This window comes from Phyllobates terribilis, unplaced genomic scaffold (assembly GCF_046119375.1).
Source record: "Phyllobates terribilis strain yellow unplaced genomic scaffold, ASM4611937v1 Scaffold_3__8_contigs__length_932513732, whole genome shotgun sequence".
NCBI lineage: Eukaryota > Metazoa > Chordata > Amphibia > Anura > Dendrobatidae > Phyllobates > Phyllobates terribilis.
In genome coordinates this window covers 242,263,291-242,278,046 of record NW_027362763.1, presented here as the reverse complement: position 1 = coordinate 242,278,046, position 14,756 = coordinate 242,263,291, and the positions used below count along the sequence as shown (strand labels likewise).

At 41.5% G+C, this 14,756-nt stretch overlaps 1 protein-coding gene across 6 annotated transcripts in view; it reads left to right on the top strand.

The window, feature by feature from the left end:
* DOCK10 (dedicator of cytokinesis 10) overlaps nucleotides 1-14,049 on the top strand; it is a 401,433-nt gene extending 387,384 nt beyond the window's left edge. For 5 of the 6 annotated variants that reach the window (XM_073674692.1, XM_073674690.1, XM_073674693.1 and 2 more), the window contains 3 exons: nucleotides 771-871; nucleotides 1,465-1,603; nucleotides 13,489-14,049. In XM_073674692.1, the coding sequence (XP_073530793.1) occupies nucleotides 771-871; nucleotides 1,465-1,603; nucleotides 13,489-13,602 (354 nt within the window). In that variant the 3' untranslated portion in view covers nucleotides 13,603-14,049. Of the gene's footprint in view, nucleotides 1-770; nucleotides 872-1,464; nucleotides 1,616-13,488 lie in introns of those variants that run through there. The other variant, XM_073674694.1, reaches the window with a different exon arrangement.
* The last annotated feature ends 707 nt before the right edge of the window (nucleotides 14,050-14,756 follow it).

Genomic DNA, 14,756 nt, shown 5'->3' with positions numbered 1-14,756 from the left:
ATCAATCAGAACTAAGTTTTTAATTGAATCCGTAGAGTTAACAATTAGGAAGAATGTCTCCCTTTCCATAATCTTCAGATTACAACACAAGTATCTGGAAGTGTAACGACTTGGGTAATAGTTTCCAAGTTTCTGACAAATCTGTCGTAGGCCGGGTTCACATAGCATTTGCCCTACATTTAATGGCTCCATCGGGGCTTACGTCCAATCCCCTGCCAAACGGGGTTTGGGTGTGTGCCGAAGGGGCCATTGACTATAATGATGCGAATGGAGTCAGTGTGCTCTGCCATGCATCGTTTTGGGCCATATATGCCTAGCAAGACGTAGTCTATTACATCTTGGCACTTGCCTCCAACAGGCTTAGACGGCCGAAAATGATGCACGACAGAGCACACTATGACTCTGTCTGCATCATTATAGCCAATGGCCCGTCGGCATAAACGCCTTAATCCTGTTTTTCGGGATTAGAGTGTTGAGGTGTCAAATAAATAAAATCTCCACTTGTCCTATCAGCTTGCAGGATGGAGAATCCCCCATATGTCATGCTGATGTAAGGGAAGTTTTTCTTCTTAATAAAAGTTACATTTTGCACTTTGTTTGTGGAGCTACATTGAAAAGATTAGGTTCAAAGAAGAGCTGACATTTTATCCTTATCTATATTAAATGTAATTTTTGGTGTGATTCTTCGTATCCTATGTAGATGTTTATTTGCCTCTTTATCTTCTGAATGTGAACATTTCTGTACTGAAGTCTAATTTGCTGGGTTTTAGGTAAATGCCGGGCCGATGGCATACGCTAGAGCATTTTTAACAGAGACAAATGCCAACAATTACCCAGAAAACCAAGTAAAGCATCTCAAAGAAATATTCAGGTATGCAAAGTACATTTCTGCATTGCAAAAAAAGCACTAGGACATGTGTATAAATGATGCAGTGAGAAGTTATTTACTGTCATTTGATGGTAACACGATGTAAAGAATTAAGTTATTGGTTATATTGTCTCCATTCCCAAAGCTTCACATAAGATAGCCATATAATACAATCACATCCTGCCAATCACTTGGTATTCTGTACTGCCAAAATACAAATGACCAGTCTCTGTTGAGGAACTTTTCTGTTTCCACATATTAGTGCTGAAACAAAATATTAGAAATAAAGGGCATCCGTTGCCTTCCTATGAATGAGAATACGCAGGTAAAAGTTACCGCCATGGGTAATCTGTCAACTCCATAGAGACATTTGTTTGTTAGGGCTTTTCGTAGATTTTATGAAGACGATTTCCAAGCAAAACTTAAAAGTTGCGTTATATTAGGAAGAAGGCGACATAGCAATTGCCACATTTTGGTAATATTTTTTTATGTTTTAAATACAAGGACAAATTTCCATATTGACCAATCTGTAGCCTAAACCTATTGCTCTGCATTTTGCCACATTAACTCTGTTCTTTCCGCTCACTCTTTTTCAGACAATTTGCAGATACTTGTGGCTTGGCTTTAGAAGTAAATGAGCGCCTAATAAAGGAAGATCAACTGGAATACCAAGAAGAGATGAAGTCTCATTACAGGGAAATTCTGACAGAACTCTCTGAAGTCATGAATGAGCCGGTGAGCGGATAAAAATAACCTCGCATTAGTAAAGATGGGAAATATTCTTAGCTAATGAAACCGTAGACTAGTGCCAAATGCCTGAAACTGTCTGGCCTTAAATTTCACATTTCTTTGTGGATGTTGTCTGTGACCTGTTCATTGTCAAGTATATCAGATATCACTGTCTGTGAAGATGGCTCTCATCTATCATTAACCCAAAGTGAAATCTAGGTAGACCACAAATACCCTGGGGGGACGGTACCGCGAGTCTGACAGTGATGATAAACCGGCGTGCACTTAGGATAGTGCAGTTGCCCCGCTGTAGCTATATACGCCTGCTCTCACTATAACACCTGGACACAGGTAAAACTCTCCCTATTCTTAAACCAAACCTGTAAAATGTGGACAAATGAAGGTGTTGGCTTATTGGGGTCATCTTTCTCTGTTAAGACTCACAAAATCACTTAAATATAATTTTAGCTTCTACAATTAGACCGTATTTTAGCTCTGCATTTAGGGCCAGGGTGAAGGGGGTGAATTTACCAACGGCTGTGCATTACTTTAGGGGAGTAAAAAGAATCACAAATTTCGGCATGTGCCGTAGTAAAGATAAAATGTGTGACTTTTTGTTAGGGATAGATTTGCGTTGAGCAAACACCAAAAGATGCATCACATTTTTTAAGAGGTGTGTGTGCCTCTTCATAAATTTGGTGCATTTTATGCCAATTTACTTTAGTTTAAAACTGGCATAGGAAATAATAGTTATAGTAAATTATGTCCACCCTTTTCATGCAACTAGCCTGCAAAAGGCCTTGTTCCTCCTCCACATCTGTATCTCTCCTTATGTCTGAGCAATGCTCCTATGGATACAGCTCTACTCCAATTCATATTAATCTGCTCTTCACTGTTGTTAGAGGGAATCTGTAAGCAGGTTTTGTTGTGTAATCTGAGAGCAGCATAACGTAGGGACAGAGACCCTGATTCCAGAGATGTCACTCACTGAGCTGCTTGTTCAATAAAATATGTGGTTTATCAGCAGGAGATAACTACAGGACTAGGTACCTCGTGTCATGTAGTCCTCCTGCTCTGTATAACTCTGCCCCCACCACTATTATGATGTTCACAGGACAAGAATAAAGTAATCTGGCTGGGAACATGTTAAACCAACAGCATGATCCCCCTAACAATTGTAATTAGGGATCTAACATGAAGAAAGATCCCAGAGAATGATAACTTATATAATGCACAGGAACTGGAGTACTAACTTCAGCGTATATATAGAAAAATATAGATTTTTTAATGAAACAACAATGTAACAAACATTGCACAATATAAAGAGAAGTGGACTAAAGAAGATCCAAACTCCCCAAGGATTAGTAGGCTATGGTCATGAATAGCTGAATTATATAGTAGTGTACAGTATAAGAAGGCTAAACAGAGCAATTGAATAAGACAAAATATATTGCATAGTAGACCACTTTGTCATTGCCTAGTTACCCATATATAGCAGCATAGTAGCATTGCTGTAAACAAAGTACATTATTAGCAGCCATTTGAAATAAAGTACTTACCCATCATAAAGTGCCTGGGCAGAATCCTGGGGACCCGATTCATTATTGCAATTGTGCCTCTTTTTTTGTCTAATTTTTGGCGTTTTCACTTGATTTTCATTTGCACCGAATTCTTTTAATTTGTAACATTTTTAAAGACTAGTTTGTTTTTTCCTGTTTTTTATGCTGATCATTGTGGGGTTTTTGAAATGTTTTCAGCTGATTTATCAATTGTGTAAATGTACTCCAGTCTCCCCTTGCTTTTATGTACCATATGTCTGAAATTTTCTTCCACAAATTTTGCAACATTTTGTTCTAAAAAGTTGCAAAACCAGTTAAAAAGAACCTGTGAGATGATTCATGCAGCAAGAATCGCAGCTTAGCTGCACAATTGCAGAAAATCTCACACAGGTCTGACGTAATCCTGGGAATCTGACGTAGTCCACAAATGGAAACCAGAAAAACATAAAAAGAGAAAAATGAAAATAATACATAGTCTCTCGTTCACCAATTTATTTGAAACAATGTTCCCACTCAGCTGTGAAATAGTCAAGCGTTCCCTGAATCCAGCCCCGGCGACTGTGAATAGCAGTAAAGTTACTGCTATTCACAGTCGCCGGGTACTGACGTCAACTCTTAACAGTGTTGTCAGGTCTATGATCTAACCCAGCATCTCCTATGTGATGTATATTCTCCAGCCCCAGTGACTCCTATGCGATAGTTATGCTCCAACCACAGTGTCTCCAATGTGATGTATGTTCTCCAGCCCCAGTGACTCCTATGCAATGGTTATGCTCCAGCCACAGTATCTCCTATTTGATATATATTCTCCAGCCCCAGTGTGTCCTATGTGATGTATATTCTCTAGCCCCAGTGACTCCTATGCGATGGTTATGCTACAGCTACAGTGTCTCCTATGTGATGTATATGCTCCAGCCTCAGTGTCCCCCATGTGATGTGTATATAGCATCCCCAGTGTATCCTACATTATGTGTATGCTCCAGCCCCAGTGTATCCTATTTTATGTATAAAGCAGACTGTCACGCAAGGTGAAGGAAAGACTACGTGCAGAACTATGGAAAGAGGAGGAGGAAGCCCAAACACTAGGGAAAAGGGGAATGGAGACCCCTAGGCAGATATGATAGTCACCCTGACTCCCCTAACATCCCTAAATAGGTTCCACACCTATCGCTGAGCAGGAAACCTAATCCCTGACTGCCACTAGCGTTAGGCCCTAGGTAGGGAGGGGATGGGGTAAGCACTAGTCAGCCCCCACTGCAACTAAAGACAAACAGGTAGACGGAAAAGGAAAACACTTGGCATGATCTCTCTGGTGTCTTCTCAAGCTAACTCCAAGAAGACACTAGCCGACTACTAGTACTTCAAGCCTGGACAGAGGAAAATAGAGCTATTACCAGCGACTCTCTGGAGAGATCGGAGGTATTTAAACATCCAGCAAGGGTGTGTCAGTTAGCAGCAGAAGGTGTAGGTAACTGCTAGGTCCTAGAGGGAGAAGGATATCACTACACTACAGAGAAGATAAGATCAAGAAGGTGCCTGCAGAGCCAAGCGCAATGACCTTCTACAGCTGGATCCAGGACGACTGTCTGTCACACCTGACACACCCGTGTCACAGACCTCCCACTGCTTGTGTTCTATAAATGTTTTGTCACCAGTGATGAGTTTCCCACTGTGAGGAGACATGTAGTGTAAAATACATCTGTCTTCAGAACAACTTACTGCTGTAAATACTTTACAAAACTTATTATCACAAAGAGTTGATTGCGCTCCAGAATGGCCCAAATCTGGAAAAGCAGTTGCAAGTAACAACATGGTCAATACCACTTTACATCACACGTCTCACCAAAGAGAAGCAATTCTAGCCGTCACATTAGGGTTGAGTTAATTAATTGTTTTACCAATTATACTAGGATCATTTTCAAGTTAAGAATTTTGTGCAGCCCCAGAGCACCTTCTTAGTGCTGTTCTTGGTTGGGGTGTCAGTTTAGGTGGACAGCCATATCTTGGTAGGTTTGCAGTTGTGCCATACACCTTCCATTTTTGGATGATGGATTGAACAGTGCTCCGTGACATGTTCTGAGTATGGACTATTTATTTTATAACCTAACCCTGCTTTACTCTTCTCCACAACTTTATTCCTGACCTGTCTGGTGTGTTCATTAATTTTCACGATGCTCTTTGATCTCGTTCTCAAACAAGCCTCTGAGGCCTTCATAGAACAGCTGTAGTTATACTGAGAATAAACTAAGGTTGACTCAGTTTACTAATTATGTGACTTATGGCAATTGGTCACTCAGCATTTTATTTAGTACCAGACTATAGAAGGGTGAATACAAATGCATGTCACAATTTTCAGATTTAGATTTTTCAAATAATTAGAAAACGATGCATCATTTCCTTTACACTTCACAAATACTTGCCATTTTGTGTTGTTATATCTTAAAATCCAAATAAAATACTTTTAAGTTTGTGGGTGTAATGTGAAAAAATATGGAAAAGTCCACTGGGTGTGAAAACTTTTTCAAGGCATTGTATTTGGCTGCAATTGTGCAAATCACAGGCCGCTTGAATCGCATGACAGGTCTCCTTTGAAAACAAAAATAAAGAGCATTTTTGTTTTTGTTTTTGTTTTGCAAAATTCATGAACTACATGTTCTACTTTGAAGAATTTGGTGCAAAAAACTTCAACAAATACCGCAAGACAAAAAAGAGAATTGACTTACAAAAAATTGCAGATGATGAATCAGGTCTAATATCTTTTGAATGAAGCATCTGTAAGTTTGCCCCTGACAAAGACCTGAACAGTCTATAATTTTAAGGGTAGGTTCATTTTAACATTGAGAGATAGAATATCCAAAAAAAATGAAGAAAATCACATTGTATAAATTAGATAAATTTATTTGCATTTTGCAGTGAGAAATAAGTATTTGATTCCTCTGGCAAACAACACTTAATACTTGGTGGCAAAACCCTTGTTGGCAAGCACAACAGTCAAACATTTTTGTAGTTGATGAGGTTTGCGCACATGTCAGGAGGAATTTTGGTCCACTCCTCTTTGCAGATCATCTCTAAATCATTAAGATTTTGAGGCTGTCAGTTGGCAACTCGGAGCTTCAACTCCCTCCATAAGTTTTCTATGGGATTAAGGTCTGGAGACTGGCTAGGCCACTCCATGACCTTAATGTGCTTCTTTTTGAGCCACTCCTTTGTTGCCTTGGCTGTATGTTTTGGGTCATTGTCTTGCCTGGCGGAGGGAAGGAGGTTGTCACCCAGGATTTTACAGTACATGGCTCCATCCATTCTCTCATTGATGCGGTGAAGTAGTCATGTGCCCTTTGCAGGGAAACACCCCCAAAACATAATGTTTCCACCTCCATGCTTGACAGTGGGGACGGTGTTACATAGTTACATAGTTAGTAAAGCCGAATAAAGACTTGCGTCCATCAAGTTCAACCTGTTAGTTCTGTAATTGCTAAAGTTGATCCAGAGGAGGGCAAAAACCCCAAATGATTTAGCCAATCTTCACCTGAGGAAAAATTCCCTCCCGACTCTGAAACCAGAAGTCAGAATAAATCCCTGTATCAACCTACTATTTTATTCTATTTTTAAGTATACGCTGAAATCTGCCTGGTATCTAGAAATGCATCCAGTCCCCGCTTGAACTGGTGTAGTGAATCCGACATTACCGTCTCCTCACTCAGTGAATTCCATATTCTCACTGCTCTTACCGTAAAGAACCCCTTCCTATGCTGGTGCTGAAACCTTTTCTCTTCCAGTCTTAGTGAGTGCCCTCTTGTTACCGTAATATCCCTCCTTTTGAACAAATCCCGGGCAAGGTCTCTATACTGTCCCCTAACATATTTGTACACATTTATTATGTCCCCCCTCAGCCTTCTCTTTTCCAGGCTGAATAGTCCTAGTTTTGCCAACCTCTCTGGGTATTGCAGTCCCTCCATTCCCTTTATTAATTTTGTTGCCCTCCTTTGTACCTTTTCAAGCTCATTTATATCCTTTCTATATATTGGGGCCCATAACTGAGCACAGTATTCCAAGTGTGGTCTGACCAGTGCTTTGTACAGTGGAAGAACAATGTTCTCATCCTTTGCAGCTATACCTCTTCTGATACATCCCATTACCCTGTTTGCCCTTACAGCAGCGGCCTGACTTTGGGCACTCCAATTTAGTTTGCTATCAATCAAGATGCCCAAGTCCTTCTCCATCTCTGAATTCCCCAATGATTTCCCATTCAGTGAGTACTGGTGACTTCCATTTTTCCTTCCCATATGTATGACCTTACATTTCTCCTCGTTAAACCTCATTTGCCATTTAATGCTCCACCTACCCAGCTTATCCAAATCCCTCTGTAGGTCTTCACTATCCTCTTTTGTATTAATTGTTTTACATAACTTTGTGTCATCTGCAAATATTGATATTTTACTATTTATCCCGTTGACTATGTCGTTAATAAAGATATTAAATAACATTGGGCCTAGTACAGACCCCTGTGGTACCCCACTAGTGACGCTTACCCAATCTGAGTATATTCCATTTATAACCACCCTCTGCCTTCTATCCTTTAGCCAGTTAGCTACCCACTTGCAGACATTTTCCCCCAGCCCCATCATTCTCATTTTGTATACCAACCTATTATGTGGCACGCTATCGAACGCTTTTGAGAAGTCGAGATACACGACATCCACTGGTTCCCCCTGATCTACTCGAGAGCTAACCTCCTCGTAGAAGTCAATCAGGTTTGTTTGGCAGGAGCGATTCCTCATGAATCCATGTTGGTTCGGGGTTAATAGATTATTAGCATCAAGATGCTCCATGATTGCCTCATTAATAAAGCCTTCAAAAATTTTGCCCACAACGGACGTCAGACTCACCGGCCGATAGTTTCCAGCGTCACTTTTCGCTCCCTTTTTGAATATTGGCACTACATTCGCCTGTCGCCAATCAAGTGGTACAGACCCAGTCTCAACAGAGTCCTTAAATATAAGATATAACGGTCTGTCTATCACATTACTTAGTTCCCTTAGTACCCGTGGGTGTATGCCATCAGGTCCTGGTGATTTGTTTATTTTAATGTTACTGAGGCGTTTCTGTACCCCAGCTTGGGTTAGATTTGTCATACTTAGTGGAGGATTAAGTTTGTCTCTTCTCATTTCGCCTGTTAGTTCTTTTTCCTTTGTGAAAGTTGACGAAAAAAATGTATTTAATAGATTAGCTTTATCCTCATCTTTCTCTATGATTTTGCCTTCATCACTTTTTATCGGTCCAATATTATTCGATTTAATCCTTTTACTATTTATATACGTAAAGAACAGTTTGGGATTTGATCTACTTTCCCTAGCAATACGTCTCTCTGTTTCCTCCTTTGCTATTTTTATTTGTTTTTTGCAGGTTCTCGTTTTTTCCTTGTAACACATTAGTGCCTCCTTGCTGTTTTCCTGTTTTAATCTCTTGAATGCCTCTTTTTTGCTATTTAACGCCCCTTTTACGTTCTTATTCAACCATATTGGTTTCCTCTTATTTCGGGCCCTTTTATTCCCATACGGTATATACCTCTCGCACTGAGTATTCAGAATTCTTTTGAAGGTTTCCCATTTACTATTCGTATTTCCTTGATTAAGAACTTTGTCCCAGTCTATAAGTTGAAGGTTTTCTTTCAGCTGATCAAACTTCGCCCTCCTAAAGTTTAATGTTTTAGTTGTTCCCTTATTGATAACCCTACTGAAGGGCATTTTGAAATTGATAATATTATGATCGCTATTACCTAGGTGCCCCCCTATCTGTACCTCAGTTATTCTATCAGGCCTATTAGTCAATATTAAGTCCAACACTGCCTTCCCTCTCGTTGGTTCCTGCACTAGTTGGGAGAGATAATTATCCTTGATATTTGTCAAGAACCTTTTTCCTTTCTGCGATCTACAGGTTTCTGTTTCCCAGTCAATATCCGGGTAGTTGAAGTCCCCCATTACAATCACCTCATTATGTTTTGCTACTTTGTCTATTTGTCCTAATAGCAGTTTCTCATTCTCCTCTGTTATATTAGGTGGCTTATAGCAGACCCCCAGTAATATTTTATTATTATTTTTTGCCCCCTCTATCTCTACCCACATGGACTCGACCCCCTCTTCTCCCTCTCCTATATCTTCCCTTAGTCTGGGCTTTAGACGTGACCTTACATATAAGCAGACTCCTCCGCCCTTCCCCTGTTTCCGGTCCCTTCTAAATAAACTATAATCTGTTAAATTTACCGCCCAGTCGTAGCTATCGTCTAGCCAAGTCTCTGTTATACCTACGATGTCATACCTCTCCTCCGATATAAGCGCCCGCAGCTCATCCGCCTTATTGGTCAGGCTTCTTGCGTTGGTCAGCATGCAAGATAAAACTTTGGGGTTATTTAGCATCCTATTCTTCTCTAACGATCTAACTGTACTATCCCCACCCCCCTCTCCACCCTCATTATATTCACTTCTCCCCTTCCCCCTTGCTTGCCTCACATCCCACCTATTTCCTTGGTTTCCCCCCCCCCGTCTCTAGTTTAAAAACTCCTCCAACCTATTAGCCATCTTCTTCCCCAGCACCGCTGCACCCTCCCCATTGAGGTGCAGCCCGTCCCTACGGTAGAGCCTGTAGCCGACAGCGAAGTCGGCCCAGTTCTCCATGAACCCAAACCCTTCTGCCTTGCACCAACTCTTTAGCCACTTATTCACCTCCCTAACCTCCCGTTGGCGCTCCTGTGTGGCTCGCGGGATTGGTAGTATTTCTGAGAAAACTACCTTGGAGGTCCTTGCCCTAAGCTTCCTACCTAGATCCCTGAAATCATTTTTAAGGACCCTCCATCTACCACTCACTTTGTCATTGGTGCCAATGTGGACCATGACCGCTGGGTCTTCGCCAGCCCCACCCAGTAACCTGTCAAGCCGATCCGCGATGTGCCGGACTCGAGCGCCAGGGAGGCAGCACACCGTTCGGCGATCCCGGTCTTTGTGACAGATTGCCCTGTCTGTCCCCCTAATAATAGAGTCACCCACTACCAGGACCTGTCTAGCCTGCCCTACACTTCCCCCCTCCCCCTCATTACTGGAGCATACACTCCCCCGGCGGTCAGAGGATCTGTCGTGCTCCAATAATGCCGGTTCTGAACCAGCCTTCCTATACTTCTTCCCTCTATCCCTTCTAACTGTTACCCAGCTCCCTGCCTGTTCAGCCTGCGCTTCCCCACTAAGCTCCACCCCCAGTGTTGACCCATTGAGTGTCTGCTCGGTGAGCAGCAAACTCCGTTCCATGTTGTCGATGCTCCTCAGTACCGCTATCTGAGCACTTAGATCCAGGATTTGGGCTTCCAAGTGCACGATATGCTCACATCTCTCGCAGCAGTATGGATCCCTGAGCGGTAGCTCAGGGAATGCATACATTGCGCAAGATGTACACTGCACGGCTCCGGCCAACATGGACGTCATTCTAAATATGGGGATACAGTCAGTATATATGTACAAGTACAAAACACAATTATTTATATATAGGTGTATGGACGGGGATCAATTAGGGATGTGCAAGTGTATCGATTAGATATCGGCGCGGGATCAGTTAAGTATGGACGGGGGATCAATTAAGTATCAATTAAGTATGGACGGGGGATCAGCTGAGTGGGTCAGGTGGATTAATTAAGTATGGACGGTGTGTCAATTAACTATGGACTGGGATCAATAAGTATGGACTGGGGAAATAATTAATTGTGGACTAGGGAATCAATCAATTAATTATGGACAGGGGGTTTAATTAAATAGGATGGGGGGTAAAGCAAATAAATAGGTATGGACGGTGGGTCAATTAACTAAGGACTGGGGATCAATAAGTATCAATAAATATGGACTGGGGAAATAATTAATTGTGGTCTGGGGAATCAATCAATTAATTATGGACAGGGGTTAATTAAATATGGTGGGGGATAAGGCAAATAGATAGGGACTGGGGATGAGTAAAAGTGGACAAGGGGAATCTATTAAATAGGACAAGGGGGATCAATCAATTATGGGCTGGGGGGGTCAATCATTTAAATGTGGTCAGGGGGATCACTTTAATATGGACGGGGGGTGGTCGGGGATCAATTAAATGAGGACGGGGGGGTCAATTTAATGTGGTCAGAGGGATCAGTTAAATATGGACGGGGGTGTTCAGGGGAATCAATTTAAATATGGACGGGGGTGATCAATTATATATGGACGGGGGGGTAATCAATTAAATATGGACTAGGGAATACAATACAATTACAATACAGATACAAATACAATACAGTACAGTACACACTTGGGTTCAGTAGGGCCGCTTATCGCGGCCTCCTGCCCCTCACTCACCTCCTCTAGGGACGCTGCACGCTATCACAGCGCGCTTGTCCCTCCGGTCGCCTCTTACCGGTCCTCCTGATCACCTCCTGGTCACCACCACCTGGCACCCTCCGCTGGCCGGCACTGCACGCTGCCACAGCGCTCTCTTGCGCTCGTCGCTCCGGTCGCCTCCTACTGGTCCTCCCGGTCCGCTCGGTCACCTCCGCCTGGCTCTCCTCCCTTCCCAGGGTCATAGGCAGCATTTCTCTTCCTCCTAACATGGCGAGTTGAGTTAATGCCAAAGAGCTTAATTTTTGTCTCATCTGACCACAGCACCTTCTCACAATAACTCACAGAATCATCCAGGTGTTCATTGGCAAACCTCAGACGGGCCTGCACATGTGCCTTCTTGAGCAGGGGGACCTTGCGGGCACTGCAGGATTTTAAATCTTTAAGGCATAATGTGTTACCAATGGTTTTCTTGGTGACTGTGGTCCCAGCTGCCTTGAGATCATTAACAAGTTCCCCCCGTGTAGTTTTAGGCTGATCTCTCACCTTCCTCATGATCAAGGATACCCCACGAGGTGAGATTTTGCATGGTGCCCCAGATCGATGTCGATTGACAGTCATTTTGTATTTCTTCCATTTTCTTACTATTGCACCAACAGTCGTCTCCTTCTCACCCAGCGTCTTACTTATGGTTTTGTAGCCCATTCCAGCGTTGTGCAGGTCTTGTCCCTGAAATCCTTAGAAAGCTCTTTGGTTTTGCCCATGTTGAAGAGGTTAGAGTCTGACTGATTAATTGAGTCTGTGGATAGGAGTGTTTTATACAGGTGACTATGTAAGACAGCTGTATTTAATGCAGGTAACGAGTTGATTAGGTCTGTAGGAGCCAGAACTCATGATGGTTTGTAGGGGATCAAATACTTATTTCTCACTGCAAAATGCAAATACATTTATCTAATTTATACATTGTGATTTTCTTGATTTTTTGGGGGGGATATTCTATCTCTCAATGTTAAAATTAACCTACCCTTAAAATTATAGACTGTTCGTGTCTTTGTCAGTGGGCAAACTTATAAAAACAGCAAGGGATCAAATACTTATTTCCTTCACTGTAATATGTTATAGTGATATAATGACTGTAGTACAATAAGACTGGCACATTAGCAGGGTAAAATCTGTGAAGGTGTTCTTGATGTTACATTAATTCTTTACTTGTACTTTACTCATCACATAAACTCTTACTGTCCATTCCACCTGTATACCACCATTTATGTTGACATATTTCTCTCCTCTCCATGTTAACACAAATGCACGTTGACTATACATGGCTATATGTTTATTTTTGACATGAAGAACTACTTGGATTCCAGTCTTGTGTTAATGCATTCTCTCTCTTCTCTCAGCTGTCATGTGACCCTTGCGTGTTCCGCTTCTCTTCCTCTTTGTCTAACATTTCACTGAGTACTTTAGGGAATATCGGTATGTTCTTTACTTGTCTTCCAATACTTGGCTTGTGCATGCTAATCCTTACTCACCTTTCACCTCTTCTTATGCATTGACTCATCTTGGAGGTAACCTTATACAGTACTGTAGTGTTGGTAGCGAAGGCAATGTAGCGCCTTACAAAACAAGTGTAACAAAGAGTAATTGTATTTGTTTTGTTCCCCTCCTTTATATTCAAATTGAAGTCTTATAAACCTGTATACATTGCCTAACCTCTGGGAGAGCAGCACTTTTCAGTCTTTGAATCTTGCTTTCCCCTTGTGGCTGGCTGTAACTGTTATAAAGACAGCCAGTGACCTGAAACTCCCAATTGGACAGCGTACTGCCGCAGCTGCCAGTAGGGAGTCTGTCAAGGGTGAAATTGTCAAGTGAACCGCAGCAAAATGCTGCGCTATGTGTTTTCAATTTTGAAGGTCGCTGCCCATCACTTGCTGTCAGGCTGAGATTATGTTCTTTTTTTTTTTTCCTCTCATTTTTTTTCCTATAAAAGATCACTTATCGGGAAGACCCAGCAAAACCCATGTCTGAGAAACAATGCACTCTTCGGTCAATCAATAGAACAAATACAGGGCTGCCAAGCACATCATCAAAAGCCGACTCCTGATTGGACCCACACAGTTCTCCTTCCACAGACTGACCTGATCAAGGACTTGCTTCTTCAGGACACAGATTGTAATTTTAATTTATTCTGAAGTGTTACCGCCAGTGCTGACAGCAGCGCTAGCGAAATAAGTATGCTGCCTATCCAATGGACAAAACAGTGTTTCAGACCCCTTTTCTGCCGAGGGGTAAACCAATGGCAGATGAGCACTCCCTTTATGACATGGTTGTCATTATTCACGCTAAACCTAATATTATTTTATCTCTGGCATCTATTTGAAGAGTCTTAATTCTATGTTTTATAATAAATAAGCATATTTACATTGAAGATTGTAAATAGGAGATGTGTAAAGTTTGTCATTTTTTTATAGAAATGAACCCATATCCACAAGATAACTAAGAGTCTATAGAAATCCTTAGATAAAGATTTATTAAAGTATTTGTGAATGTGCTTGGTTATTATGTGGTTATTCTGCATGATGAGAGCAAGACACGGCTGAGAGCATGGAAAGAAATTAATAGATGCTCCTGGGCGATAATAACAAAATAAAAAGGTGTATTAAATCAGATGGGTGATGCATTTATGAGGTGAAGTACACAAGTTGACGAGTCTTCGAGGAGTGGAGATGTGCCATTTAAAAGCTGGAAGAAAATACTGAATATTTGAGTGTATTTCATTAGTTATTTTTTTAAATAGATTTTCTTTTCTTTTTTTAAAAAAGGACTTGCCTGTTCTCTTTATATGTCTGCTCTAGTAAATACATGTATACAAATATACAGTACTGTGAAAAAGTTTTAAGCAGATGTGGAAAAAAGCATACTATACATACAGGAGATGCTGGAGCATGCTTTCCCAAAGCTCTGCTTATACCGTTCCTCAGTTATTCCTATTAGAAATTTAAGGGGTAATGACTCTCATTGTGGAGAGTGACACACTTGACATGTCAGTGTAAGTAGACTGAAAGGCCATGCAATGCTCCTTTGGAAAATTAAATATGCAAATTGTATTTTCCAAGAGGAAGAGGACATGAACTCTCGTGCCACTTATTGTTAGTATTATGTTGTTATTATTATTATCGTTAAAGGGTCGATATTCTCATTTAGGATTGCTACTTCTAATAGGTGGCACTAGCGTTCATGTCCTCTTTCTCTCCGAAG